The sequence below is a fragment of the Balaenoptera ricei genome, chromosome 20, assembly GCF_028023285.1.
Source record: "Balaenoptera ricei isolate mBalRic1 chromosome 20, mBalRic1.hap2, whole genome shotgun sequence".
Taxonomy (NCBI): Eukaryota; Metazoa; Chordata; class Mammalia; order Artiodactyla; family Balaenopteridae; genus Balaenoptera; species Balaenoptera ricei.
The window spans coordinates 26,052,811-26,079,588 of NC_082658.1; the positions used below are offsets into that span (position 1 = coordinate 26,052,811).

The window sequence follows — 26,778 nt, forward strand, 5'->3', positions numbered from 1 at the left end:
GCACAACAGAGGTATAACTTACAAGAGTCATCTGCATGAAGGGGAAAGTTGTGGTGGTGGGAGAATGAAATCACTGGGGACTCAGAGAACAAGGAGAGAAAGGAGAGGAAGAGGAGAAAGGCAAGTGTGAAACTCTGGTGATTACCTGTGACTAGAAGGTGAAATGAAGAGAGCCAAAGAAGGAAGCAGAGAAATAATAGTTAGGAAAGATAGGAAGAAGACCGGGATAGGGCAGTGCCAAGGAAGCTGGGCGCCCAAAGCAAGAGCAAGTGGCCAATGCTACCCAGTGCTGCAGAGAGAGGTTGGTAAAGACTAAGCAGAGGTGAGAAGGAAGAGTCACTGCCCTCAGGAGAGTCACTTCACTGGTGCAAAGACAGGCAAAGGACATGAGATCTGATGGGGGGAAGGAAGGAGAAGAAAAGATGAGATTGGAGAAGGTAGCAGGGTTGAAGGAATGTTTTTGTTTGTTTTGTTTTGTTTTTAGGATAGAGGAGACCAAGGATGTTAGCAGACAGAGGGAAAGACTGAAGATGAAAAAGTGAGATTGAAGATCTAAAAGGTGGTAGGAGATGGGGGGGATCATGAATTCTGTGAAAAGATAAGAGGAGGGACAATTCACTGAATCGAATTACTTTTCAATTCAAAGTAAAGTCTAAAAATCAATGCAACAAGGACCGAGAGTGCTGTCTTGTATATGAAAGAGCATGGTTTACACTGGTAGAAAATGCTGCTGGAAAGGAAGTCCAAGGATGTTTAGGACGTTTAGGACAAGGACGTTTAGGATTAGACATCTAGAAAGGGAAAAATCAAAATGGACATTGACACAATTCTGCAGGAAAGGAAAGAATATATTTCGGGGACCTAAAGGTCATTACACACAGGATGTCCACTAGGGGAAGGGTATTTTCACCCACTTTCTTGTATTGAAATAATCAGCCATTGCTGGTGTTATTTCTGACTCCAGGTAGTGTTTCTGTTGGTATTTGTAAATACTGGTGAGTCTGGCCAGATTACATCAGTTCCTCTTAGTGTGCATATTCCTCCAAGCATGTGTGCACCTGTGCGGTGCAGACCAGCGCTTTCTATCAGATTCTAAATAATTGCCTCTTCTCTCACCTTGAATCCCTCTGCCCCAACCCTGAATTCTAACACCTGTAGTAAAGTGAGGGAGAAGAAAGGGAAGAAATGAAGGAAGGGGCTTACGAGCTTAAACTTTTGCCTTTTGAAATAATAAATGAAAGGAAATCAAAGAAAGCCAGTTCTACCTTTGTAAGGTTGCTCCCCCTCTATTATTTACTTTTCATCTCCCTAATCACCCCTAAAAGAAAGGGTTACTGCTTCCATAGTTTTCCAAATTTATCATGTCTGCAAATACCTAGCCTGTAAAATTAGCCTTGGCCCCACCTGCCTCTCATGCAGATTAACCCCACAGACTGCCTGCACGTCTCACCCAGAGAGTGCACAGCCTCATCTGGCTGCAGCTGACACTTTCCGCATGCCCCGCACCCCCCCCCCCCCCACACACACACTTCAGACTCCCAAGAGAACCAATCAAAGACAGAGAATGTCAGAGTCAGCAACCTCTTTGGTCTTTAGGGCCTCTGTTCGACTCAGCAGTGCCCCTGAGGGATGTCTAATGCGGTCTAAGGGATAGGCAAAGAAGATACAAAAAAATAAGTGGGAAATATTAGGGAAAAATAATAAGGGGAGTGATAGAAATATGAGATAAAGAACAAAGAAAGAAATGTTACTATTTAGATGGAGGGAGACCAACTCTGATTGTCTCACAGAGCTGCTCAGTGATCCCTGGGCTGTAATTATCCATCTCAGATGTTCAGTTCTATAAGAGTTTTGGACCAGCACTAGAGAACCAGGATTCTAATGCCAGGACAGCCCCTGGTGATGTGAGTGGCCCTGTGCAGAGCACTAGGTCAGTTCCTTATCTTAAATTTGAATCACCTTGAAGACTCTTTTGAGTTTTAATAGTCCCTCATTCTATTCTGAGACTGCGCCTCACTGAGAACCTGCTTTGGGAATGTTCCCTGATATGATACGAGAACCTGCTTATATTGTTGTATGTATTAGTGCAAAGAATCTGGAAATGTGAGCTGGAAGGGGAGGCCATCGAAGTGCATTTGTGTGAGTGTGTGTATAATAGGACCCACCTAAATGGAAAGATTCGCTAATTAGTAAGAGCAAGGCTTCTGGCAAGCTGTGGAAACCCTGCATCTTAAGGCCACTGAGCGATGTGCCCAAGCAAGCATCTTGTGTCCAGCTCCTCTGCCTCAAGGGTGCCATGAGGCTTGGTTTCCGGGGTCTTGCCAAGCATGCAGTGAGCCTGGTTCTTGGCACCGGCTGGATGCATCACCTCTCCTTCCACAGTCCTTAATGAAGTGTGCAGCTCTTGTCCCCATTAGGCCCCAGCATCGTCAATAAAAGAGTCAATAAGCCCAGTTGATGGGGTTGGGACCGAGGGGCTGAGATGCAGCGGCCGCACATCCACAGGGCAGACGTCAGCTCCGCCGTGTGTCGTGACCCAGCATCCAGGGATCAATAACCAGCTCAGAATAAAGCCCAAGAGCTGCCCTCTGCAGTCCCCTCTCCAGACCCATTTCACCCAGGGCGGAGCAGTGCCAGCCAGCTCCTGCTTTGCTAGCAGTTGTTCCTACCCATGCCATTCTGGGTGCCAGATGCTTTTGTTTCTTCCTGATTGAGCCCTCTGGACACTCCGTGGATGCATATTCAGTGAGCGCCCACCTGGCATGAGAACGTGTAAACGGCATCTCCAAGCAGCCCAGAGGCTGGCATGGGCCCTGTTTTCTGTGTCTTCTGTCTCCTGACAGTGTGTGAGGGGCCCCTGTGGACCAGGCGGTATCCTTTCTGCATATCGTGCTGTGGACTCCATTCCTGGCTGCTCTGCATCTCTTTAGATACCCTTATCTTATCTAATTACAAGGAATTTCAGATTAATTTCATGGCCTCTGCTCCAAAGGACCTCTTATCTGTGAGGGCCTTGTATTTTAACCTTGTCATTCTTTTGTTGTTTGCCTTTAAAGGGGAGACAGCTAAGAAGGGGATGCTAGGATCTTGCTGGAATTGGGGCTGGGGGGAGGGGAAAAAGAGGGAGGCAGACAGACCTGGGACTTGTGTATTCTGCTCCATCCCCCTGCCTGCGTGTGGAGACAGCTGGCTGCTTACTCCCATGACAGCCACATGGTACCCAGCCACACAGAACAGGACCCGGGCAGGGACTCGTCTGCTGCCAACCTCTCCAGATCCCTTTGATATTTCCGACAGAGCAGTAAAAGACTCTTGACTATCATGTTTTGCCTTGCCTCTCTCTACCTCCTCCAAGACTCCTCAGTGTGGTTTCCATGGCTACCCCCAATCAGATTTGGCTTCCTGCAAAATTGGATTTCAAAGAAGGACAAGGCTTCAGAGGAATTTGTCCATTTAACAGAATGTCATTAGGAGTAAGGCTGACTGCTGAACCAGGGTCCTTAGATGATTAAGGAGGGGCTGCGCTCATGTGTGGAGGCAGGTTTCTGTCTGCAAGAGGAAACTTGATGCAACATGACAATGGCATATTGGAATCTGCCAGTCACTGCACTCTACCCAGCTCTGCACCTCCCTCTACCCCATCCCTCTAAAACCCACAATGGATGTAGAATATCTTTGCCTTGAGTTTCTGCTGCTTCCCTTGGTATAAGTAAGCTATGACAGGCAGTGAGGCCTGATAGGACATGCAATTATTGCTTTTTATCAAACAACCCTTTAACTTGTAGCCTAGATCAGCCTTTGACAAATATCCTTAAAGAAGAGGGGGAGGTTGTCAAATTTCCTTCCACTGCTGAGAGGAAAGCGAGGCAAAGTGCTAGGGTTACGTATAGGAGGGACCGTGTTTCCCTTGTTGTTTCTTAGAACAGTTTTAGATTTAAGAAAAATTGCAACGGTAGTACACAGAGTTCCCATATAGTCTCCCTTGCCTTTTAACACATGTCAAAAGTACTCAAAAATGATTCCAGAGCAGCTAAAATTTTGTAGAAGGAGCACTGAGTGTGGTAAAAATAAAAATGCCCCAGCAGGGAACTGGTATTGCTCTGGAGCCTAGAGGAGGCAGCCTGCCCACTGTTAACTTTCCCAGGGCAAGAAGGCCTTGCAACAGGAGCCGGATTCCCTGAGACTCTTGCCAGCCCCTGTCCCCCACATTTCTACCTCAATTTACTGCAACTTGTGGTTGCGTCATGTAACCCTGAAACCAAGGCACCATTCCTCTTCAGATGGCAGGACTCAGATGTATAGATGGCTCAAAGCCGCTGGACCACTTAAAGGATCAAGCCCCCAACCCTGAAACTGTATCTCTGGAAGGAAACTATGCCAGGAGTCAGGCACTGCTACCAGGAGTCCTTCTGGAGAGTTTCTCCTTGCTGCTCCCATCCCCATATCCACAGTTCTGTCATTATTTCCCCTGATGCTGCTGTAAAAGCCACTTCACCCGTCTTCTCCGTTTTCTTTCTCTTACCACTCCCAGTGCTTCCCACATATTCTGTAGGTAGAATCTGAGAAGAGAAACTCCATTTTTTACAAAGAGGAAATTGGTAGAGGTGAAGTGAGATGTGTATAAGATCACATACTATACAGGGGCTCAGTTTAGCTCACTCCCCAGCTCAAAATTTCTCAACGCCTCCCCAATGTCCACTCAACTGAGTTCAGAATCCTCACTCTGACTTTCAAGTCCCTTTACAATAGAACCTCAATTTTTCTTGACAAATTTCCCTATACCATCCAGTAAAAGAGGGTCATTTAGCTGTTCCTCAAGCAGAAGGCTTTTCCATCTTTGTTTACTCTGGTCCTTCCACCTGGAAAGCCCTCCTGCCCCTTCAAAGTCTGGTGTGTTCAGAGTCATCTCAAATGCCACACACACCGCTAAACACACATACACTGGTACTTCCCTCCTTTTCTTATTATATTCATCTCCCTCCTTTTAGCGAGTGCTTTATACTTTTTTCAGGGTACTTGGCCTATTGTACTTAAAAAAAAAACACTCTTTAAGATAATTGTAGATTCACAGAAGTTATGATAAATAATACAGAGCTATCCTCTTTACCCAGGTAACATCGTGCAATATCACAGGACCATATCACAGCCAGGACATTGACACCCAACACCTACTACTTTGAATAAGAGGGAAGCACACTTCTGTGATCTTGTCCTTCACTTTCCTCCCTTTGTCAGCTCTTAGAGGGAAAGGGCTGGGTCCCCTCTCCCTCAGCTTTCTCCCTGGGTTACCCCTTCTTTTCCTTGCATCCTTTCAGACTTAGGGAGGAAGGGACACTTTGGCTCCCTGTGTCCATTGCAGCCGGACTGCTCTGATTCTCCACAAAGTTGGTGGCTTGAGATTATTTATTGGGACATATGGTCATTCCCTTGAAACGTCCTGGTTTGCCTGACAAGCGGTTCTGCCCTGGTTTTCTGGGCGTGGACGAGCGATTTGGGTTGGAAATGACTGCTGTCCGACTTGGCGGGGCCTGACCCCGTCCTCGGATTCTGCCTCCTCGAGCTTCATTACGGCGCCACGGTGGCTTTTCAACCTGCCCCCGAGGCCCCCTGTCCGGGACTTAGGATGGGGAGCCTCCCGGGGACGGGGTACCCGGGGGTGGCGTCGCGTCTTTGTTTTGACCGGGGGCTGGGGTGCGGGGGGCGCGGGGCGGCCGCCTCCTCCCTCGGGCACCGTCGTGAGGGCCGCGGGCCCGGCGCACAGGTGTAGCCGCCGCCCCGGCGTCCCGCCCGCGGCGCGCCGCTTCCTGAGCGCGCCCCGCCCTGCGGCTCGGCCCCGCGACGCCGGCGACAGAGGGCCAGGTGCCGCTGCAGCCCGCCCGCCCCTCTCCCGCCGCCCGCCACATGCAGGCCGCCGCCGCCCTCCCCGAGGAGATCCTTTGGCTCCTGGAAGGTAATGCCCCGCCGGGAGTCTCACGTGCCGAGCCCGGCAGCATCCGAGACGACAGCGGCTCCCAAGGCCGGCCTTCCCCGTCAGCTCCCTCACCCACCGCCTTCTAGAACCTCGAGGCTGCCGGAGTCCTGACTCTGCAGAGCCAGCTGTTCATCCCCCGCCCAGGGTCCCTTTCACTCGCCTCAGTAACACATTTTCTTTTTCCTCAAGGCGTCTCCACCTCCCACGTAGCCTCCAGGCTTCTGAGCAAGTTCAGGCCGCGTTCATGGTCCCCGGGCCGCCGTGCTGGCCTTCAAGCTGTCCCTTTCTCCTCGGGACGCCCTGCGCCTATAGGTTTCGCTCTCGTCCCTCTCCCGCCCTGACTCCGTCCGTGCCGCTCACAGGGTGCCTTGACCTTCCTGCTTAGAGCGCCCCAGGCTCCCAAGGGGCTGTGAGGGCTCACGGGCTCCTGTCAGCCAAGGCCCGGGCACCCAGACCCTAGGTCCCCTTCACCCTCCTGCAGCTCCGGGGGTCCCTCATGCACCTGGGGCAGGCGGATCCTAGTATTACATCTCTTCCCTTTCTAGAAGTGCCCCATTGCGGTGTGTTCAGTCACTAACACTCAACACATCCCGCTGTAACACTCCAGAGTCACAAGATCATCTGCTTGCCTCACACTTTTTCTGGTGAAAGTAACTTGCTGTTCCTGTAACTGACCTTCCTGGAAGGACGGGGACCTGGAATCTGTGCTTGCATAAGGGTCCCAGGAGGAAACTCATCCGAATTAAGCCTTTTGGCATCTATGTGACAAATGGCCTGCTTTGGGCAGGTCATACTTTTGGCAAGAAGTTTTTTTTTTGTTTTGTTTTTTTTCAGTTTCTCTCAATTTAATTGGTTTTATATCTCCATTATCTTGTTATTTTGGTCTAAATGCCTCCTAATCAAATATTTGGCAAGTCTTTTCAGTCTGTTTGTGGCTCGGTTTCCATTCTGGGTTGCTTCTCTGTAAAAGCTGTCAACTAGGTATTTCTTCTGAGGTGAAGTTTCCAAATTTATTTTACTTATGACCCGAGTGAATCTAAACTTTCAGAATAGAACAGTATTTGCAGGGTAAAAGCATCACCTGGGTGTCTAAGAAGAAGCAACCCAGCCTTTCCCTCTACTGTTGGTTCAATAATTCCAAGTGTAAAGAGAGGCTCTACATGTCTGGTTTCCAGGAGAGAAGGAACTGTGGCAAAAAGTTTCATTCTGCCCTTGCAGTTAAAGGTATAATCTGATTCTTTTTATTGGTATCTGTCATTTGTTGAGAGGGAACCTATTTTACAACCTAGTTAAACTAGACTTCCATTTTGTGTGCCGCCTTGGTAGAAGATTCCTTTTAATTTTCAGAAGCTTGCAATGACATCCACTCCTTCAACGTTTTTGATGTGCAGTTCTTTATTGTTCAAAACTGACACTTTGGTAAACAGCTCATTTCTGCACCTGCCACCTTCCTTTAGTTTAGATTATTTTCTTGTTAGCTGACTGTTTTTAATTGAAGTCTTCAGATCTCCTCCTAAAGCAGAACCTTTGTTTGCTGACAAGTAGAGCAGGGTATGAATGGAGATTAATTGCGTGTCACATACTTTTGTATCAAACTTGCTGTGTCTTAACAATCTCTGTTGGTGCTCGGGTCTTTAGAATATACGGAGGAGTCTGAGATTAAATTTTAAGGAGCTTTGTTGGTTAATATATTTCTTTAAGGCTTTTTTTTTTTTTAAGTTTGCAATTAGAGTCTGAATCTGAAGTAGAGAGAAAAATGTGAAAGTGGGATTCAACCAATAATTCTATTGAAAAGTGTTTGAAGAATATGCTTTTGAAAGGTTCATGTAATAGCAACATATTGGTTGTAGGTTTTGTTTTTCATGGAACACACTCTGGTGTAGACCAGCAGAATTATTCATTGTACTACAAATAATTTGTAGATATTATAAACCCATAATGGCTATCCATTTATCGTCTGTTGCTGTTTGTCTCCCCACCCCCCCCCCCACACACTTTTTAAGGTTAACTGTTGACAATTAGAAAATATGTAGGTCCTGATCTCTATGTCGTCACTCAGTGGAGGGAGTCACAGGGTGAGAGTGCTGCCACTTTAGTGCTGCCACAGGCCGTGCGGGTGGAGTTTCCACAATGAATTACTACTTTCATAAACCAAGGCATAAGCATTTACACAGTGATTTAACACTAGCCATCACAGCCCTAACTTAAGCATTTATTTATTTATAACTACATGAGCATAAATGACAGGGGCATTTTTTGACATAGTATGTGTGCTTTGAAAAATAAAATATGCAAAGCATTGTGAAAGGTTTATGCCAAATTTTGCATAATGAAGAAGGGAACAGAAATTCTGAAGGTCTAAAATTAATTTTGTTAAATTTTAAACATTTGAAAATGTTTCATTTGACCAAGAAGCTCCACTTCTAGGAATCCGTGTTACTGAAATTAAAGGACATGAAGTATGTGTACCAGGGTCCATAGTAAATGTCCATGAGTTAGGAAAGGTCAGGTGATGGTATGAATGATTATTCATTTTATGGAATATTTTGCAGCCATTAAAAAGGTTGTGGTGGATCTGTATATGTCGGCTTGGAAAGTGTCCATAACATATTTTTAAGACTAAAAAGCAAGGTACACCGTAGTATATATAATATACCATTTATGTTTGAAAACAGCAACAAAACCCCATATATTATGTATGTTTGTGTAAGCCTAGGAGGGACTAAGAAAGAATATACACCAAGCTCCTAACATTGGTTTCCTAGGGAGGGGAGTGAGAGAGTGGGGGAGAGATTACTAATTTTATTTCATACATCTTCATGTTGTTTGAACCATGACAATGACCATGTATTACTTTTGTAATAGGAAGAAACAACCAGGAAGGTTATTTAAAAGGAAAAGGAACAAAAAACGAAAAGAAGCTTAGAGAGGTCAGAGTTCGAAAGGGCCATTAACCAGGGTTGTGATTATGCTTTTCTCTTGGTAGCTCTAAGGGTGTGTGGAAGGTGGGGATTTTTTTTTTTTTTTTAATGCTTTCTTGGATTTTGGGCAAATATTAAAGTAGTGAGAGGTTTCTAGGGTAACTCAGGAAACATCTTCCTCAGATAGACTCTGTCAAGCTCTCATATAGAAATAGAAACTAGTCCATATCAGCAAATAAGTACCTTATAGATAAGTAAAGTGAAGGGCATTTACTGCCTTATTGAAAGAGAAGGAAATATTCAGGTCTGTTTTCAAATAATCAGGCTTCAGATGTAGAAGTTATCTTTTCGTTTTTGTTTGGTGATAACCACGCTGAAAACAAAAACAATGGAGTGCTGGCAGTTTGCATAATCTTTGTTTCACAGATACAAACATAATCAGTTTCTTCCTTGCCTTTCTAGCCCCACTTTTGAAGTCAGAAGCACAAGAGGCAAGTATGAAGGAAGGAGAATAAATATTTCTTTAGTTCACAATTTGTCTTGTGTGATGGAATGGGGCTTACTGACTTTAATAGCTAATAGGTCCCAACTACCTACAAGGTACCTAAATCCTGCTCAAATACGGATTAGAGACAAAATAACATCCACAACTCGGCTGCATTTAGTAGCAATTGCTGCATTAACGCTGATTCCAATATGCCTATGGTTACTTATTTTTAAACTTTCTTGGAAAGAAGAAGTCATTAATCATTTCCTTCCAGATTGTTCTCCAGATTTGTATTGGTCCTCCATGTAGCCAACCATAAAATCCTTTTCAACATAGTAAAACTCCAACTCTGTGGAACTCGCGGGAGTGAGTTGTGCTGGATAGCTGAAGATATTCTCTTTAAGCACTCTTTTTATTATAAACATTTGTGATCAGTTTTTTTCTCAGATGCAGTAGGAACTTTTCACACTTCCTCAACCAACCAGTCTGTGTTCAAAGGCACCTCCTCTGAACACTATAAGTCAGAGTTGTTACAGCGACTATCATTTATCATACTTTATGGGAATATTGAGTTGTTTAGGGATTTTTCTGCCATAATTGCCCCTGGACTGCTTTGTGAATGTCTGTGTCTGTTTTACGTTTTAGTTTTTGTCATTTTTTTTTCCCTACTGTTAGACCAGGCCTATCACTTTGCACTGCTCTCAGTGTATCTGTATCTCCAATGCTATTGGAACATCAGATAATTAAGTTCATTGGAATTAAGATATGTGTGAAAGAAAGTATGAAGGGCTCTCTTGATGAACACAGTACCCAAACCTTTAGGCCTGCACTTTGTAACATGTACTGTGGCTGCTCAGAGTCTTTTTTACTTAATTTTTGATACTGGGTTGTCTTCTAGATAGGTGATGTTACTTTGGTTGAATTCTGAAAGGTATATGACCATACTTCTATTTATTTTTTGTTAAATTTTTTGGTTATAAGAGCAATAATGCTCATTGTAGAAAATTTAGAAAACACATAAGAGCAATAATGCTCATTGTAGAAAATTTAGAAAACACAAGGATATACAGCCACCCATAGTCAACAATTGTTAAATTTTCATTTATTTCTTTCAGTTATTATTATTTGTACATGCTTTAAAAGTTGTGACATTTTGTGTGTATAGTTTTGTATACTGATTTTTCCACTGATAGTTTTTATTTGTTATGGTCTCCTGAGCATTTTCCTAGATCACTAAGTTCTTTTTTTTCTTTTGAGTGATTTTGAAGTTATACATCCTGGTTTTATTCCACTGATAGTTTTACCTTTATGGGAAAAAAAATACCAAAAACATTTCCCTCTGATTAGCAACGTTAAGAATGAAACAATATCTTCTAGCTCTTTCCTCCTGTGTGAAATGTGAAACTGCTGATGTAATCTTGGATTTTAGATTCAGAGAATTATTAATGTTTTATTGTGTATATTAGATTACAATAATTATTTTTTGACATTTGCATAATATTTAAAACCATAGCTATAATAATATTTTTTCTTCCTGTTTAACTTGTTCATTGCTTACTTTTTGTATCATGGCTTTTTCATTCTTAAACTCTTTATCTCTTAGATATTTAGACTTTGCTGGAATGGTAGCCACTGGCTGCATGTGGCTATTTAAATTTAAATTAACTAAAATTAAATAAAACCAAAAAAATCAGTTATGCAATTGCACTAGCTACATTTCAGCTGCTCAGTAGCCACAGTGCCTGCTGTATTGGACAGTGCATAAAACCCTACTAGATGACAATTGAGAATATAATGCTGAGTAAGTTTCTCAGGAAGAGTACTTTGATAGTACCCTTACTGAGCCCCTCCAAGTTTGAGTATGTGTCTATCTAGTTTCATATAAACTTAGCTGTGGGCATGAGGTTCTAGGGTCACACTCTTTCCCTTTCTTCCCCTTTCTCTCAACTTAAACTCTCGAAGTTTTACCCTTATCTTCTGGTCTTCGATTTTGTGGAGGAGAAGTCTGATGCCAGCCTGATATATTTCTTTTATAACCCATTCCTCCCACCGCCTGCCTGGATGTTTATAGGATATTTTTCTTTGCTCTCAAAAATGTCACTAGATAATTTCAAGGTTTTAGACATTTTAATAATTTTGCCTGGTATTTAGTGAACCCTTTTGATCTAAAGACTCAGGTCTTTAACTTGAGAAAATTTTTTCTATTGTCATTGCTTCTACTCCATCTCTTTTATTCTGTCATACTAGGATTTATATTATAAATATATTAGGACCCTGATCTATTCTCTGTGTTTCATCTCTTTTATTGTCTCATCCGTCAGTGACTTCATTACAGTTTTAAATTCAGCATTTATTTATTTAAAAAAAATTTCCATGTGTTCTTTCCTCATCACTCATTGTTTCATTTTCATTACATCTGTAAATATGGCTTATAGGCATAATGACTTTTTTTAAAATAAATTTATTTATGTATTTATTTTTTATTTTTGGCTGTGTTGGGTCTTCGTTTCTGTGCGAGGGCTTTCTCTAGTTGCAGCGAGCGGGGGCCAGTCTTCATCGCGGTGCGCGGGCCTCTCACTATCGCGGCCTCTCTTGTTGCAGAGCCCAGGCTCCAGACGCGCAGGCTCAGTAGTTGTGGCTCATGGGCCCAGTTGCTCCACGGCATGTGGGATCTTCCCAGACCAGGGCTCGAACCCGTGTCCCCTGCATTGGCAGGCAGATTCTCAACCACTGCACCACCAGGGAAGCCCATAATGAGTTTTTGAATGTTGTTGAAAATATGATTAGAAATTTTCTAAACATTTGTGTTCTTTAATAATAAATCTACTTCAGAGGGAGACATTTTCTCTAGTTCTTCAAGATATAGTTTTCTTTTCGAACTTTGTTTTCTCATAGGTCCTGTATATTTGTTTTGTGATAAGTTTGCCTAGGTTCAAATCCTGACTCTGCCACTTTCTTACTAGTATTTAACTTTGGGTCTTAGCTGTAAAATGGGGATAATAATAGTACCTATCTCATAGAATTTAAATGAGGAATAAAGGACTAAATATTTGAAAAGAACTTAGAATAATATCTAGAATGTATTACACACCATATGTTTGGTAAATAAAATTAAATTTTTTTTTTCTTTGAGAAAGTCCTATTGATCTCTCTTCTTGCAGCTGCCTCTCCACAGGAAAACTCCTAGGCATGGCCCTTTGCTTGGGTTGGTGGTTCATCCTTGCTACTCCAAATTAGGGGAGGTTTGTAGGGATTCTTTCAGGATTTTCTTCATTTCCTTCCTTCCTTAGATCAGAGTCCAGTGATTATTTCTATGAGAAGCTTTTTGGAGAAAAGAGAGAGGAAGTTAGCTTCCCTGCTAACTTAAGAAAGACATGTGTTCCCTACCTTGTTATAGAATGCTTTGTATGTGTGTGTGTTTGTGTAAAAATAGTATTTTTGTACTACTTGTCAGTTGAAAAAAAATGAAAGGTTTAATCTTCCCCTTCTCCCTTTCTGTTTTTATAAACAGAACTATTTTTTTTTTAATTAATTAATATATTTATTTTTGGCTGTGTTGGGTCTTCGTTTCTGTGCGAGGGCTTTCTCTAGTTGCGGCAAGTGGGGGCCACTCTTCATCACGGTGCGCAGGCCTCTCACTATCGCAGCCTCTCTTGTTGCGGAGCACAAGCTCCAGTCGCGCAGGCTCAGTAATTGTGACTCACGGGCCTAGTTGCTCCGCGGCATGTGGGATCTTCCCAGACCAGGGCTCGAACCCATGTCCCCTGCATTGGCAGGCAGACTCTCAACCACTGCACCACCAGGGAAGCCCCAGAACTATTTTTTTAATTGGTAGAAATATTTTAGTTTCATTGTGGGTATAGCCTAGATGTTAACTGGTCTGCCCAGGCCTTTTGAACTCTAGGCAAGATCTACTCCCCATTGTGGAAGCCCAAACATCTCCTCAAGATCTGGATAATTCTCAATGGGTATGCATTCTCAAGGTTACTTTTGCTTCCAGGATCCCCTCCTTCCATGTGTGCTTTCTGTAGGCCTAAACTAGCGGTTCCCAAATGGGGTGATTTTGTCCCATGGGGGCATTTGGCAACACTTGGAGACATTTTTTGTTGTCACAGCTGGGGAGGGTGCTATTGGCACCTAATGGGTAGAGGCCAGGGATGCTGCTCAGCTTCCTACAATGCATAGGATAGCCTCCACAACAAAGAATTATCCAGCCCCAAATGTCATTAGTGCCAAGGTTGAGAAACCATGTTCTTGACATATATCCTTGCCTTCAATTTCCACAAAGACCTACCCACATGAAGTCCCTGTGAGTGTAGAAGACATCACTGGAGAGTCAGCGGGTGCGGGGAGAGGGAGGAAGGGTTTCCACTGCAGTAATGCAAACGATTTCAAATTGAATATTAGGCATCCCTATTCCTAAAGCCCCTTTTCCCACTCCAGTCATCAGACAGTGACCTCTGGCCTTTCACCTGATGTAGTTCTCAGCCTTATGCTTTCTCACTGGCACTTTCTCCCTTTATCCTATCTGGAGCAAAACAAAAAAAATTTTTTTTTCCCTTGCCACATGGAAAGGCAGTTTAGCTATCTGTTTAGTGGTTTAGGTTCCCACCAACACCCACACATGGAGAAACAAATTACTTTGCCAAACCATGGCGATTCTCTTCCTAAGAGGAATTCTAGTGCCAGCTATTAAGATAATAACATTTTTACCTCTTTATATAAGTGTAATACTTAAACAATTTTTAATCATTTTAAATACAGGAAAAATAAGATAAGTTTCAAGTTTTACCATCATCTAAGAATCTTAACATATTAACATAACTATCATAGATCTAATTTTTTCATGTTATAAACCATTACACTGTACAGAAATCCTATAATTTCTGCTACGTTTATTCATATTTATTTCCCCTGTGTTTCCAAGTTCATTGCTTGCTTTTCCAGTTTGTCAGTGCTGCATTATAGGTTAGGTGATTATAACAGCTGGCTTTTCAGGTTTGGAGTCTTTGAGTTCCACTGTTTAATTTTACTATCCAGCTTTTACATGGAACATAGGACAGATGTGGGCTTAGAAACAGAGTGGTCTTAGCATCCAGAGAGCAAGCTTTCCTGAAGGCTTATGGCTTTGATAAAATCATTTATGAATTACTTAAATTCTCATCTAGGGTCTCCTCTTAACATTGTTGATATTCTAATATTAGTATGTTATAGGGAAATAAAATTTTTATTCACATAATAGGAACTTTACTAAAATGTATCCAGTGGCACATACTTATACATACTTAAACCAATATAGTAGTTGAGTTGGAATTAATTAAGGTACTGTATATTATAAATCAAGTATGAGAAATATCCTGGATACTTAGAAAGCTACAGAAAATCTCTCTTAACTGCATTGTAATAAACGCCCTTAAAATCACTCTCTCTTTAAAGTAAATTTTCCTTTTTGATAACTCTTTGTGTGAGCCTCTTCATCCATCGATTCCTCCCTCTCTTCCTTCCTTCCTTCCCAGTACTTTATTAAGGTATGATTTACGTACATAAAATGCACTAATGTTAAGTGTTACAACTGGATGACTTTCATGTATGTATGACTGTGTGACTGTGTGACTACAACCCACATCAAGACGTAAACATTTCCATCTCCCTAGAAAGTTTCCTTTCCAGTTCTGGAACTTCATAGATCAGTATGATCTCTTTTGTGTCTGTCCTCAGCATAATGTTTTTGAGAGTTATCCATGTTGTTCTGTGTATCAGATTTATCTTATCCTTTTGCTAAGTAGTATTCCATTGTGTGAATATTCCACAGTTTGTTTATCCATTCTTCTTCTCTTGAACATTGAGTTGTTCAGTTTTGGGTTATTATGAATATAGCTGCTATGAGCATTCTTGTATAACTTGTTTTGTAACATAAACACTCATTTCTCCTGGATAAATATCTAAGAGTGGAATTACTTGGTCGTAGGGTATGAATACATTTAATTTTATTGGAAACTCCAGTTTCCCAAAGTGATTGTACCTATTTTACAATCCCACCAACAGTGTATGAGAATTCCAAGTGCTCCGTTTCCTCACCAACACTTGATGTTGTGGTCTTTTTATTTTTAGATATTCTGGTAGATGTTATGGTCCATGTATTGTTTTAATTACAAAAATAACTTATGGATACATTTTTATTGTAGAATATTTGCACAACATAGAAGTATATAGACTACTTGACCTAGCCACAGCAGTCAGACAAGAAAAAGAAATAAAAGGTATCCATGTTGGAAGGGAAGAGGTAAAATTGTCATTATATGCAGATGACATGATACTCTATAGAGAAGACCCTAAAGACTCCACACAAAAACTATTAGAACTAATAAATGAATTCAGCAAGGTAGCAGGTTACAAGATTAATATACAGAAATCTGTTGAATTTTTTTTACACTAACAATGAAATATAAGAAAGAGAAAGTGAAAAAACAATCCCATTTAAAATTGTGTCAAAAACATACCTAGGAATAAACCTAACCAAGGAGGTGAAAGACCTATATGCAGAGAACTATAAAACAATGATAAAAGAAATTGAAAATGATTCAAAGAAATGGAAAGATATCCCATGCTCTTTGATTGGAAGAATTAATATTGTTAAAATGGCCATACTACCCAAAGCAACATACAGATTTAATGTGATCCCTATCAAACTACCCATGACATTTTTCACACAACTAGAACAAATAATCTTAAATTTTTTATGGAACCACAGAAGACCCAGAATTTCCAAAGCAATCCTGAGGAAAAAGAACAAAGCTGGAGGCATAACCCTCCCAGGCTTCAGACAATATTCAAAGCTACAGTAATCAAAACAACATGGTAGGGCTTCCCTGGTGGCGCAGTGGTTAAGAATCTGCCTGACAATGTAGGGGACACAGGTTCGAGCCCTGGTCCCGGAAGATCCCACATGCTGTGGAGCAACTAAGCCTGTGCGCCACAACTACTGAGCCTGCGCTCTAGAGCCCATGAGGCACAACTACTCAGCCCGCGTGCCACAACTACTGAAGCCTGTGCATCTAGAGCCTGTGCTCTGCAATAAGAGAAGCCACCGCAATGAGAAGCCCACGCACCACAACAAAGAGTAGCCCCTGCTCGCCGCAAGTAGAGAAAGCCTGCACGCAGCAGCAAAGACCCAACACAGCCAAAAATAAATAAATAAAATAAATAAATTTATTTAAAAAAAAACAGCATGGTATTGGCACAAAAACAGACATATAGATCAATGGAACAGAATAGAGAGCCGAGAAACACATAGTTAAGGTCAATTAATCTTTGACAAAGGAAGCAAGCATATACAATGGAGAAAAGACAGCCTCTTCAGCAAGTGGTGTTGGGAGAGCTGGACAGCCTCATGTAAATCAATAACGTACATTAGAACACTCCCTCACATCATACACAAAAATAAACTCAAAATGGCGTAAAAACTTAAATATAAGACATGACATCATAGGACGCCTAGAAGAGAATATAGGCAAAACATTCTCTGACATAAATCGTAGCAGTGTTTTCTTAGATCAGTCTCCCAAGGTAATAGAAATAAAAGCAAAAGTAAACAAATGGGTCCTAATCAAACTTATAAGCATTTGCACAGCAAAGGAAACCATAAACAAAACAAAACAAAAAGCCTAACAGAATGGGAAAAAATATTTGCAAACTGTGGGACCAACAAGGGCTTAATTTCCAAAATATACAAACAGCTTATACAACTCAATATGAAAAAAACAAACAACTCAATTGAAAAATGGGCAGAAGAACTAAATAGACATTTCTACAAAGAAGACAACCAGATAGGCAACAGGCACATGAAAAGATGCTCAACATTGCTAATTATTAGAGAAATGCAAATCAAAACTACAACGAGGTATCACCTCACACCAGTCAGAATGGCCATCATCAAAAAGTCTACAAATAATAAATACTGGAGAGGGTGTGGAGAAAAGGGAATCCTCCTACACTGTTGGTGGGAATGTAAATTGGTGCAACCACTATGGAAAACAGTATGGAGGTTCCTTAAAAAACTAAAAATAGAACTACCATATGATCCAGCAATCGCACTCTTGGGCATATATCTGGAAAAGACGAAAGCTCTAATTTGAAAAGATATATGCACCCCAGTGTTCATAGCAACACTATTTACAATAGCCAAGAGATGGAAGCAACCTAAGTGTCCATCAACAGATGAATGGATAAAGAAGATGTGATACACACACACACACACACACACACACACAATGGAATATTACTCATCCATAAAAGGAATGAAATATTGCAACTTGCAGCAACATGGATGGGACTAGAGATTATTGTACTAAGTGAAGTAAGTCAGAGAAAGACAAATATTATATATCACTTATATGTGGAATCTAGAAAATAATACAAATGGACTTATTTACAAAACAGAAACAGACTCACAGACATAGGAAACAAACTTATGGTTACCAAAGGAGAAGGTGGGGTGGTGTAAATTAGGAGTCTGGTGTTAACAGATATGCATCACTATATACAAAATAGATAAACAAGGATTTACTCTATAGCACAGGGAGCTATCTTCAATATCTTACAATAACCTATAATGGAAAAGAATCTGAAGAAGAGTATATATATATATATATCTGAATCACTTTGCTGTATACCTGAAGCTAACACAATATTGTAAATCAACTATAGTTCAATGAAAAAAAAATGAAAAAAAGTATATAGACTGCTTGGTTTTTTAACATTGCACCATTGGATACCTTTCCATATGAATCTATGTATATATTCATATATATATATTCATTTTTAAACTGCTGCACAGTATTTCAAAATTTTTTAACTACTCACCTATTGAAGGATGTTTAGATCGTTTCCAGATTTTTTTGTATTTCCACAGTGCTGTAGAGAACATATCTGCATCTTTGCGTACATATGCAAATATTTCCGTAGGATAGATTCTTAGACTCTCAAATGGAAGATTGCAGAAGTGTTAATCCTAGATTTGTAGACTGGCGAGTAGTTAAAACTTAATCCAAAGTACTATCTGTGTTTTCGTTCCTGGTTTTTGTTTTCTCTGTGCTGTGAGTATATAGGTATTGTCATTTTTTTCCCCTTCAGGAGGTAAGAGAATGAAAAATATAAACACCACACATTTCTTGGGTCATGGGGCAGAAACAATCAGCAGGTTGAAGCAAACCACAACCAGAACATGCTGACAGTTTCTCTATTGTATGCTGACAACTTCCTGCAAGCCAAAACAAAGCTGGTGGGTATGATTTTAGCCTTGCCAACAAGTTTTACCTCTTAACAAAAAGCAAAAAACATATGCCTTAAGGATTAAAACTAATTGCCAGATCGAAAATTTAATGCAAGGTTTAAAACAAGCTCTTAGCAAACTAAAAGTCATTTTCCCCCACTATGATACTTTTATTTAATTGGTGTGAAAATAGGCAAGACAAGGTTTCTATGAAGTCTTCCATCGTTAGAATAGAAAAATTAACACTAAAGTTTCAGAGGTTTGATTTTAGTGAGATATTTAAGAGTCACTGCAGAAATACTAATGGTCGGATACCTTCAGCATATTTGCAGCAAGGAATCAGAAATTATTATTTTTTGTTTGTTTCTACCAGAAGCTGTCTATGAGACTTTGTAGAAATTGGATCTGCAACCAGGCTGTTTTTTTCTGTAAAATAGCAATACGTTACATAAAGGGATAGTTGTGACATTTAATTAAATACCCAGACAAATAGAATACTCAGGTATCTAGAATGAAATGTGGCCTTATGTTACTTCCAAGGTAGAGATTGTTTTGGTTTGGCGGGCATGATTTGCTAGGCATGGCAAAGTGGGTGGGCATAGTCTGTTACTGGAAAGGATGTCTTACTGTTAGCGGCTCACTCAGGGAAGTCCCGAGGATGATGCAGATCTTTACTCCCCGCCTATCGCATCAATCCAAGCAAAGGACTCCTGGGGTGGGTCCCTGAGAGGAGTCCCTCCTCCCTTTGATAGCCCCTTCTCTTCTCCACAATCTCAACAAACATTTTCTACACCCCTCCTTTCTCCATACAGGCTCCCATCTCCATCCTAGAGGGGTGATGTCTCATCTTTAAGGCTTTAACTCCTTCAAAGTGTTCAGAGTGAAGCATCTATAAGATAAACATTTTGATTAGAAAAAAACACTAGGTATCATTGAAAATTTAAGAGATGAGGCTGAAGTAGTATCCTGCTCCTACAATTTTTAAAAAAATAGTGAATAGATTGTTTTCTAACGTTTACTTAGGTATTTTCTTTTAGACCCCCTTTTTTATGGGGAAAAGAACCATGTTCTTTAGGTTGATTTCCAGGCCAGCCCTTTTTTTTTTTTTTTAATTTATTTATTTATTTTTGGCTGTGTTGGGTCTTCGTTTCTGTGCGAAGGCTTTCTCTAGTTGCGGCGAGCGGGGGCCACTCTTCATCGCGGTGCGCAGGCCTCTCACTATCGTGGCCTCTCTTGTTGCGGAGCACAGGCTCCAGACGCGCAGGCTCAGTAGTTGTGGCTCACGGGCCTGGTTGCTCCGCGGCATGTGGGATCCTCCCAGACCAGGGCTCGAACCCGTGTCCCCTGCATTAGCAGGCAGATTCTCAACCACTGCGCCACCAGGGAAGCCCTCAGCCCATTTTTAAAAACCATTTTGTGTCCCTCTTTGTTAGTGGGAACACACCCTTTATCCCCTGTTCCCTACCTCCAAGCTCTGATGTTGGTGTTGTGACTGGGGAGTGACTCCGATGGCAGGACTGGGAAAGGTATGAGGAGCTGGGTGGGAGCTAGGTTGGGGTTCCCAGGATTAGGGAGGAGACTATTTAATGAGCCAGAATGAGAGCAGGAATGGGCCTCACCTAGCGGAGAGGTGAGAGCCAGTGCAGGGACCCAGAGCAAAAGGAGAACAGAATTCCCTCTCCTCATCTCCCTCTCTTCCTCTCCTGTCTCCTTACTTCCGACCCCATCTCCCATTAAGAGCGTGGCTGCCAACAGGCTTGGACGTGCTATGATAAGAGGAGGGGGCTATGAGACGGGGTGGGGAGTGATGATGGAAGTCAGCAGAAGGTTGTTGAAGTATAATGACTATCAAAGCAGCAGCAGTGAGAGAATGTATATTTCTGTGATTGTGCCCAGCCAGGACAACCATTCACGTTTAAAGAGTATTTGCAAGTACTTGGGGACTTTTTAAAAAAAATCTAAATAGAGGGTCTGAAATACTGCCCAGCATTAAACTTAATAGAATTAATTTGGTGAGTCATTTTAGCCTGTGCCAACACTTTTTGCATGTAGACAAAAATCTCAAATATTTTCTTGGGTATAATGCCAATATAGGCAGAAATTTATGGCACCCTTCTTTTCAGAAATGTGAGTTCTGCTTTAGTAGTTCAAATACTTTTGCAAAATATCCCCTCTAGGAACACTTTGATTGGTTTTTGGTTGGTGGAATTGTTTTCAGCAGCATTTGGCCATTCATCCTGCCTTCAAATAGAAGATTGATTGAAGCAAACTTTTGAGTTTTAGAAACAATATATCAACAAAAAAATTTGTAACTGTTAAAGAACACCAACTTAAATATTTTGTTCTTTCTGTGTATTAGGAGCATTACTTAGAAAACAGATGGAGGCAACCTTTATTTTTCACTAGTTTGAAAAATGTGACACATAGGATGTCATTCTTCTCCAAATTAGAAGAGTAGCCTCGTAAATGGACAAGGTCAGAGGTTTGGGAGAATGTCAGAGACTTTCACCAGTCTACAGAACCTAGAGATCTTGGGTGCATCCTGTCAAGTCAGAATCTTTTCATCTGGCCTTAGGCCGTGCAGTGGTTTCTCCCAGGGATGTGATGATTATATCATGTCTACAGGGTTCCACATACCCTCTGTCCCCTTGTCCTTCTTTGTTTTCTTTTCCTACTCTGGTTTGCTGGAATAGATATCCATAAGTTGCCTGGAAGCTGAGGGAATCTATGTTTTAGGGAAGCTGTGAATTATAATAGGAAGATGCATCTTTGCCAGAGCTGTTTACCTTTTAAATATGGGACTTAAAATCATTGTATATTACTTTTAGTACAAAATACTGTATATTGCTACAAGCTTGCCTTCCAGAATAATCTTTCATCACTGTCCTCTCACCCCTACCCTTTATGTTCTGCCCTCCAAGTTAGAATTCTTTCAGTCTCTCCAACTGAACTAAGATCTATCACCTCAGGACCTTTGCACATAATGTTCCCATGCTTATGCCATTCTTTTCCTCATTCTACCACCTCCTCCCCATCCCCAACATACATACTTGACCTGCTAATCTGGGGGTTTCCGATGAAAGGTCAGGTCTTTGAGAGATCTCCCCTGACTTACTTCCCTCTAGACTAGTTGCATCTACTCTAGGCCTGTGCCCCCCTCACTTTTCTTATTATAACTCATATCACAATTTATTCTAATTGTCTATTTAAGTCTTTATTCTTTGGTAGACTGTAAACTTTTAGTTTAGATCTATCTTGTTCACTTTTTCAGTATTTAGCATGTAATAAGTGCTCAATAAATATTTGTTAAAGAATAAAGGCATTCAGAAAAAAAGTGGCATTGTTTATGGTATGTTTCTGATTTTGTCTTCTCTCTTTGGTGTGAGGACATTTACACCAGTGTGGTATTGCTCACTCACCAGTCAAAGGTAACTAGGTGTAGACCCTGTAACATCAAGTATTATGTGTAGTGAGTGCTGTGATGTCAGAGGCACCTCAGGAGTGTTCTTACTCAGTGGAGTTTTTCACTCTGGGTTTTGCAGTTGCAGGAGCCTAAGGCATCCTGATGTGATAGGACATGATGTTTATATTAAAGGAGTTCTTGTTTGTACAAGGCTGATTGCTTAATGGAAAACCCACCCAGAGAGAGTGGTAAGCTTGGTTAAATACAGGAGGTGAAAATCTCTTCCTTGTTCAGAGGTGAGTAATGTGTTTCTGAGCAGGGTTGCTCAGGCACCTTCAGGTCATAATCACTATAAGTAGCATCATCTTGCAAATTGAAAGGCAAATGTATTATATGTTGGTCTGTAATTTTCTTTCCTTAATATCTGTATCAAGTTTTGATATCAGGGTTATGCTGGCTTCATAAAATGAGTTGGGAAGTGTATAAAATACTAGATGTATAATCCCTCCTATAGCTTTTGCTTTTGACTTATGTATGTTTTCATGATTATAAATTTGTTCATCTAGTGAGTTGTGGGAGTATTTTTAGATCAGCTTTTTAAAAAAAAATGATGAGACTGATGGAAGAGATTGTCTTTGTGTCATTTTATTCCCCTGAGTAGATGACACTTGCAGGTGAAGGAACAAGTACTTAAATTAACAAGTGGCCCTCTAAAGTGTTTTGAAATGAAGGCTTCAAAAAAGTAATTTAAAGTGAAACTTAAAAAGTAAAGTCATAATAAAATATCAAACTATCAAATATCCCCCCAATGAGTTGGGGGATAATTATATCCAGTTGATTCCGTTTTAGCAGTTTTAGTATATACAAATATAATTACATGAGATATTTTACTTATAAGCATTTAGTAAGGAGAGTAGAAGTTCAAAATAATATATATATATCTACATTTATCATCTATAGGCATGAAGTATTCATTTTAACCATCCATCTCTCACAGGATCTCTATTCCCCACTTTCTGTCTGCTTGGGTGGCTTCCTTTCCTATTCCCAGCTATGAACCAGCACAACCCACTACCACTGAGTGAAATGAAGAGGAGGGAGAAAAAATCTGTCTATCCAAGCTAAGAGTAGTATTACATTATGCTTGCATAGTGATTTTAATTTTACTTATTTTTTCATATTCTAAAACACATATTTTATAACATTTAGAAAATATAGAAAAGTATGAAGAAGATGATAAAAATGGCTTGTAATTCCACTACCTAGAGATGACCATTGTTAATATTTTGGTGTTTATCACAGTACCTGACTGACCTATAGGAGGGACTCAATAAAGATTGGGTTAATGAATGAATTTAACCCAGTCCCTCCCCCCTTCTTCTGGTAAAATGTGAAGATTATATCATATACCACTTTAAAAAATTAATAGACTAGATTTTAGCATAGCTTTAGATTTACAGAAAGATTGAGCGGGTAGTACAGAGAGTTCTCCTATTCCCCTTCCCCCCAGTTTCCTCCATTATTAACATTTCACATTACTATGATACATTTATTACAATTAATGAACCAATATTGATATGTTATTGACTAAGTCTGTAGTTTATTCCATTTTCCTTAGATTTTACCTAATGTCCTTTCTCTTTTCCAGGATCCTATCCAGGATACCTCATTTAATTTATTTCTTTAGACTCCTCTTCTCTGCAACTGTTTCTCAAACTTTCCTTGTTTTTGATGACCTTGAGAGTTTTGAAGAGTACTGGTCAAGTATACTGTAGAACACCCTATATTAGAATTTGTCTGATGTTTTTCTGATGATTAGACTAGGGCTACAGGTTTTTGGAAAGGAGATCACAGAAGTAAAGTGCCATTCTCATCAAATGTCAAGGGTACATACTATCAACATGATTTATGACTGTCGATGTTGACTTTGATCACCTGGCTGATATAGTTATTGTCAGGTTTCTCCACTGTCAAGTTACTCTTTATTTCCCCTTTCAATACTGTACTCTTCAGAAGGAAGTCTCCATGTGCAATCTACACTTAAGTGTTGGGAGTTATGCTCCTTCTTCTTTAAGGTGGAGTATCTCTATAAATTATTTGGAATTCTTCTGCACTGGAGATTTGGGTTTTCTCCCCCCATGTATTAATGTATTCAGTTACTTATTTATATCATTGTGGACTCATGAATACTTATACTTTGAGTTATAATCCAATGTTACCTAACTTTGTTGCTCAAATTGTTCTAGCTTTGGCCATTGGGCGCTCTTTTACTTGGCTCCTGGGCTCCTTTTGACATGCCCCATGAATTGTGTGTGTGTGTGTGTGTGTGTGTGTGTGTGTGTTTTGGGCACTTCCTTACTTTCTGGCACTACAAAATGCTCCAGGCTCATCTTGTATGTGTCCTGCCCCAGTCCTAAAATCAGCCATCTCTCAAAAAAGCGTTGGTTCCTTTTATTGAAGATTGGTATTAGAAATCAGTATCTGGGTAGTAGGTGTGCTCATTGTCACTGGGATGTTGTTTCTTTTAGGGCTTCTTAGCTGACAAAGCAAAGAAATATATGTGTGCAAGGTAACCCCACATATAAATATATCTATAAGCAATTTCTATACATAACCATCTGTATCTATACAAAGTTAAACATGAGTTCTTATTGATGTCTTCAACTCTTAATCCATTTTAGACTCCTTACTATTCTTTTTTTAAATTGAGCTCACATTGTTTTATAACATTATATAAGTTTCATTTGTACAACATTATATTTCTACTTCTGTATACATTACAGTGTGCTCACCACCAAAAATTCAGTTTCTATCTGTCATGTACAGTTGACCCCCTTTTACCCATTTCACCGCCCCCCCTCCCCCCCGATAACCAATACTCTGTTCTCTGTATCTAGGTGCTTGTTCTTTTTGGTCTGTTTTGTTCATTTATTTTATTTGTTTGTTTTTTATATTTCACATATGAGTGAAATCATACAGTATTTGTCTTTCTCCCTCTGACTTATTTCAATTAGCATAATACCTTCAAGGTCCATCCATGTTGTCACAAATGGCAAGATTTCATCATTTTATAGCTGAATGGTAATATATTGTATTTATATATACCATCTCTTCCGTATCCATTCATGTACTGATGGCTGTTTCCATATCTTAACTATTGTAAAAAAATGCTGTGCTAAATATAGAGGTACATATATCTTTTTGAATTAGTGTGTTTGTATTCTTTGGATAAATACTCAGAAGTGGAACAGCTGGATCATATATTAGTTTAATTCTTAATTTTTTGAGTAATCTCTATACTGTTTTCCATAGTGGCTGCACCAATTTACACTCCTACCAACAGTGCATGAGGGTTCCTTTTTCTCCACATCTCCTCCAGCACTTATTACTTCTTACCTTTTTGATAATAGTTATTCTAAGGGGTATGAGGTGATATCTCATTGTGGTGTTGATTTGCATTTCCCTAATAATGATGTTGAACATCTTTTCTTGTGTCCGTTGGCCATCTGTATGTCTTCTTTGGAAAAATGTCTATTCAGCTCTTCTCCTTAATATTCTTGCTGCTTGCTCCTATCTTTTCCACTCCAACACTAAGAAACTTGGCTCCCACCATTCATCATCCATTTATTGTTTGATTAGAGTATACATGTATAGCAGTATAAGAATTGATAACCCCTACACCCATTGGAAACAACTTTATTGACTAAGGTCCAGTATTCACGTGCAGTTCCTTTTGCCTTTGGTCTTATAGACTACCCATTTCCAGTGTTACTTAGGTCAGTACCTTTCCCCCATTTCTTCAGTGAGTTTAATTCATATATTTGTAATCAGTTAGATTATGTTGTTACAGTCTGCATTTTTTCCTGAGATTCCCCAACCTGCTAAATGATTTTTTGAAATTTGCATGCATTAAGGCTCATTCTTTGTGTTGTAAAGTCCTATAGGTTTTGATAATTACATAAAGCCATGTGTCAACCATTATTAAAGTATCATACAGTATAGTTTCACTGCCCTAAAAGCCTCCTGTGCTTTACCTATTCATCCCTCCCTGACTCCTCTTGAACCCCTGATCTTTTTATAGTGTTGCCTTTTCCAGAATGCTATGTAGTTGGAATCATACAGTATGTAGCCTCTTCAGATTGGCTTCTTTCACATAGTGATATGCATTTAAACTTCCCCCATGTTTTTTCATGGCTTGAGAGCTCATTTCTTCTTAGCACTGAATAGTATTCCACTGTTTGTATGTACCACAATTTATTTATCCACTCACCTACTGAAGGACACTTTGGTTGCTTCCAAAATTTTAGCAAGTATAAATAAAGCTGCTATAAACATTTATGTGCAGATTTTTGTGTGGACATAAGTTTTCAACTCAATTGGGTGAATACTCAGGAGTGTGATTGCTGGATCTTATGATAAGACTATGTTTAGCTTTGGAAGAGACCAAACCATCTTCCAAAGTGGCTATACCATTTCACATTCCCATCAGCAATTAATGAGAGTTCTGGTTGCTCTACATCCTTGCCAGCCATCGGTATTGTCAATTTTTAAAAATTTATCCATTCTAATTGTTACATAGTGATATCGCATTGTTGTTTTAATTTGCAATTCCCTAATGACATATGATGCTGTGTCTTTTCATATGCTTATTTATCATCTGTGTATCTTCTTTGGTGAGAAGGTACACAGATGACAAATGCACATCTTATGTCCATTTTAAAATTG

The 26,778-nt window shown here is 40.3% G+C and overlaps 1 protein-coding gene across 3 annotated transcripts in view; it reads left to right on the forward strand.

Annotated features, from left to right (window-relative positions):
• The first annotated feature begins 5,874 nt into the window (after positions 1-5,874).
• The window catches only part of SKAP1 (src kinase associated phosphoprotein 1), a 282,261-nt gene continuing 261,357 nt past the window's right edge, over positions 5,875-26,778 (forward strand). For all 3 annotated transcript variants that reach the window (XM_059907441.1, XM_059907442.1, XM_059907443.1), the window contains exon 1: positions 5,875-5,950. In XM_059907441.1, the coding sequence (XP_059763424.1) occupies positions 5,902-5,950 (49 nt within the window). In that variant the 5' untranslated portion in view covers positions 5,875-5,901. The remainder of the gene's footprint in view (positions 5,951-26,778) is intronic.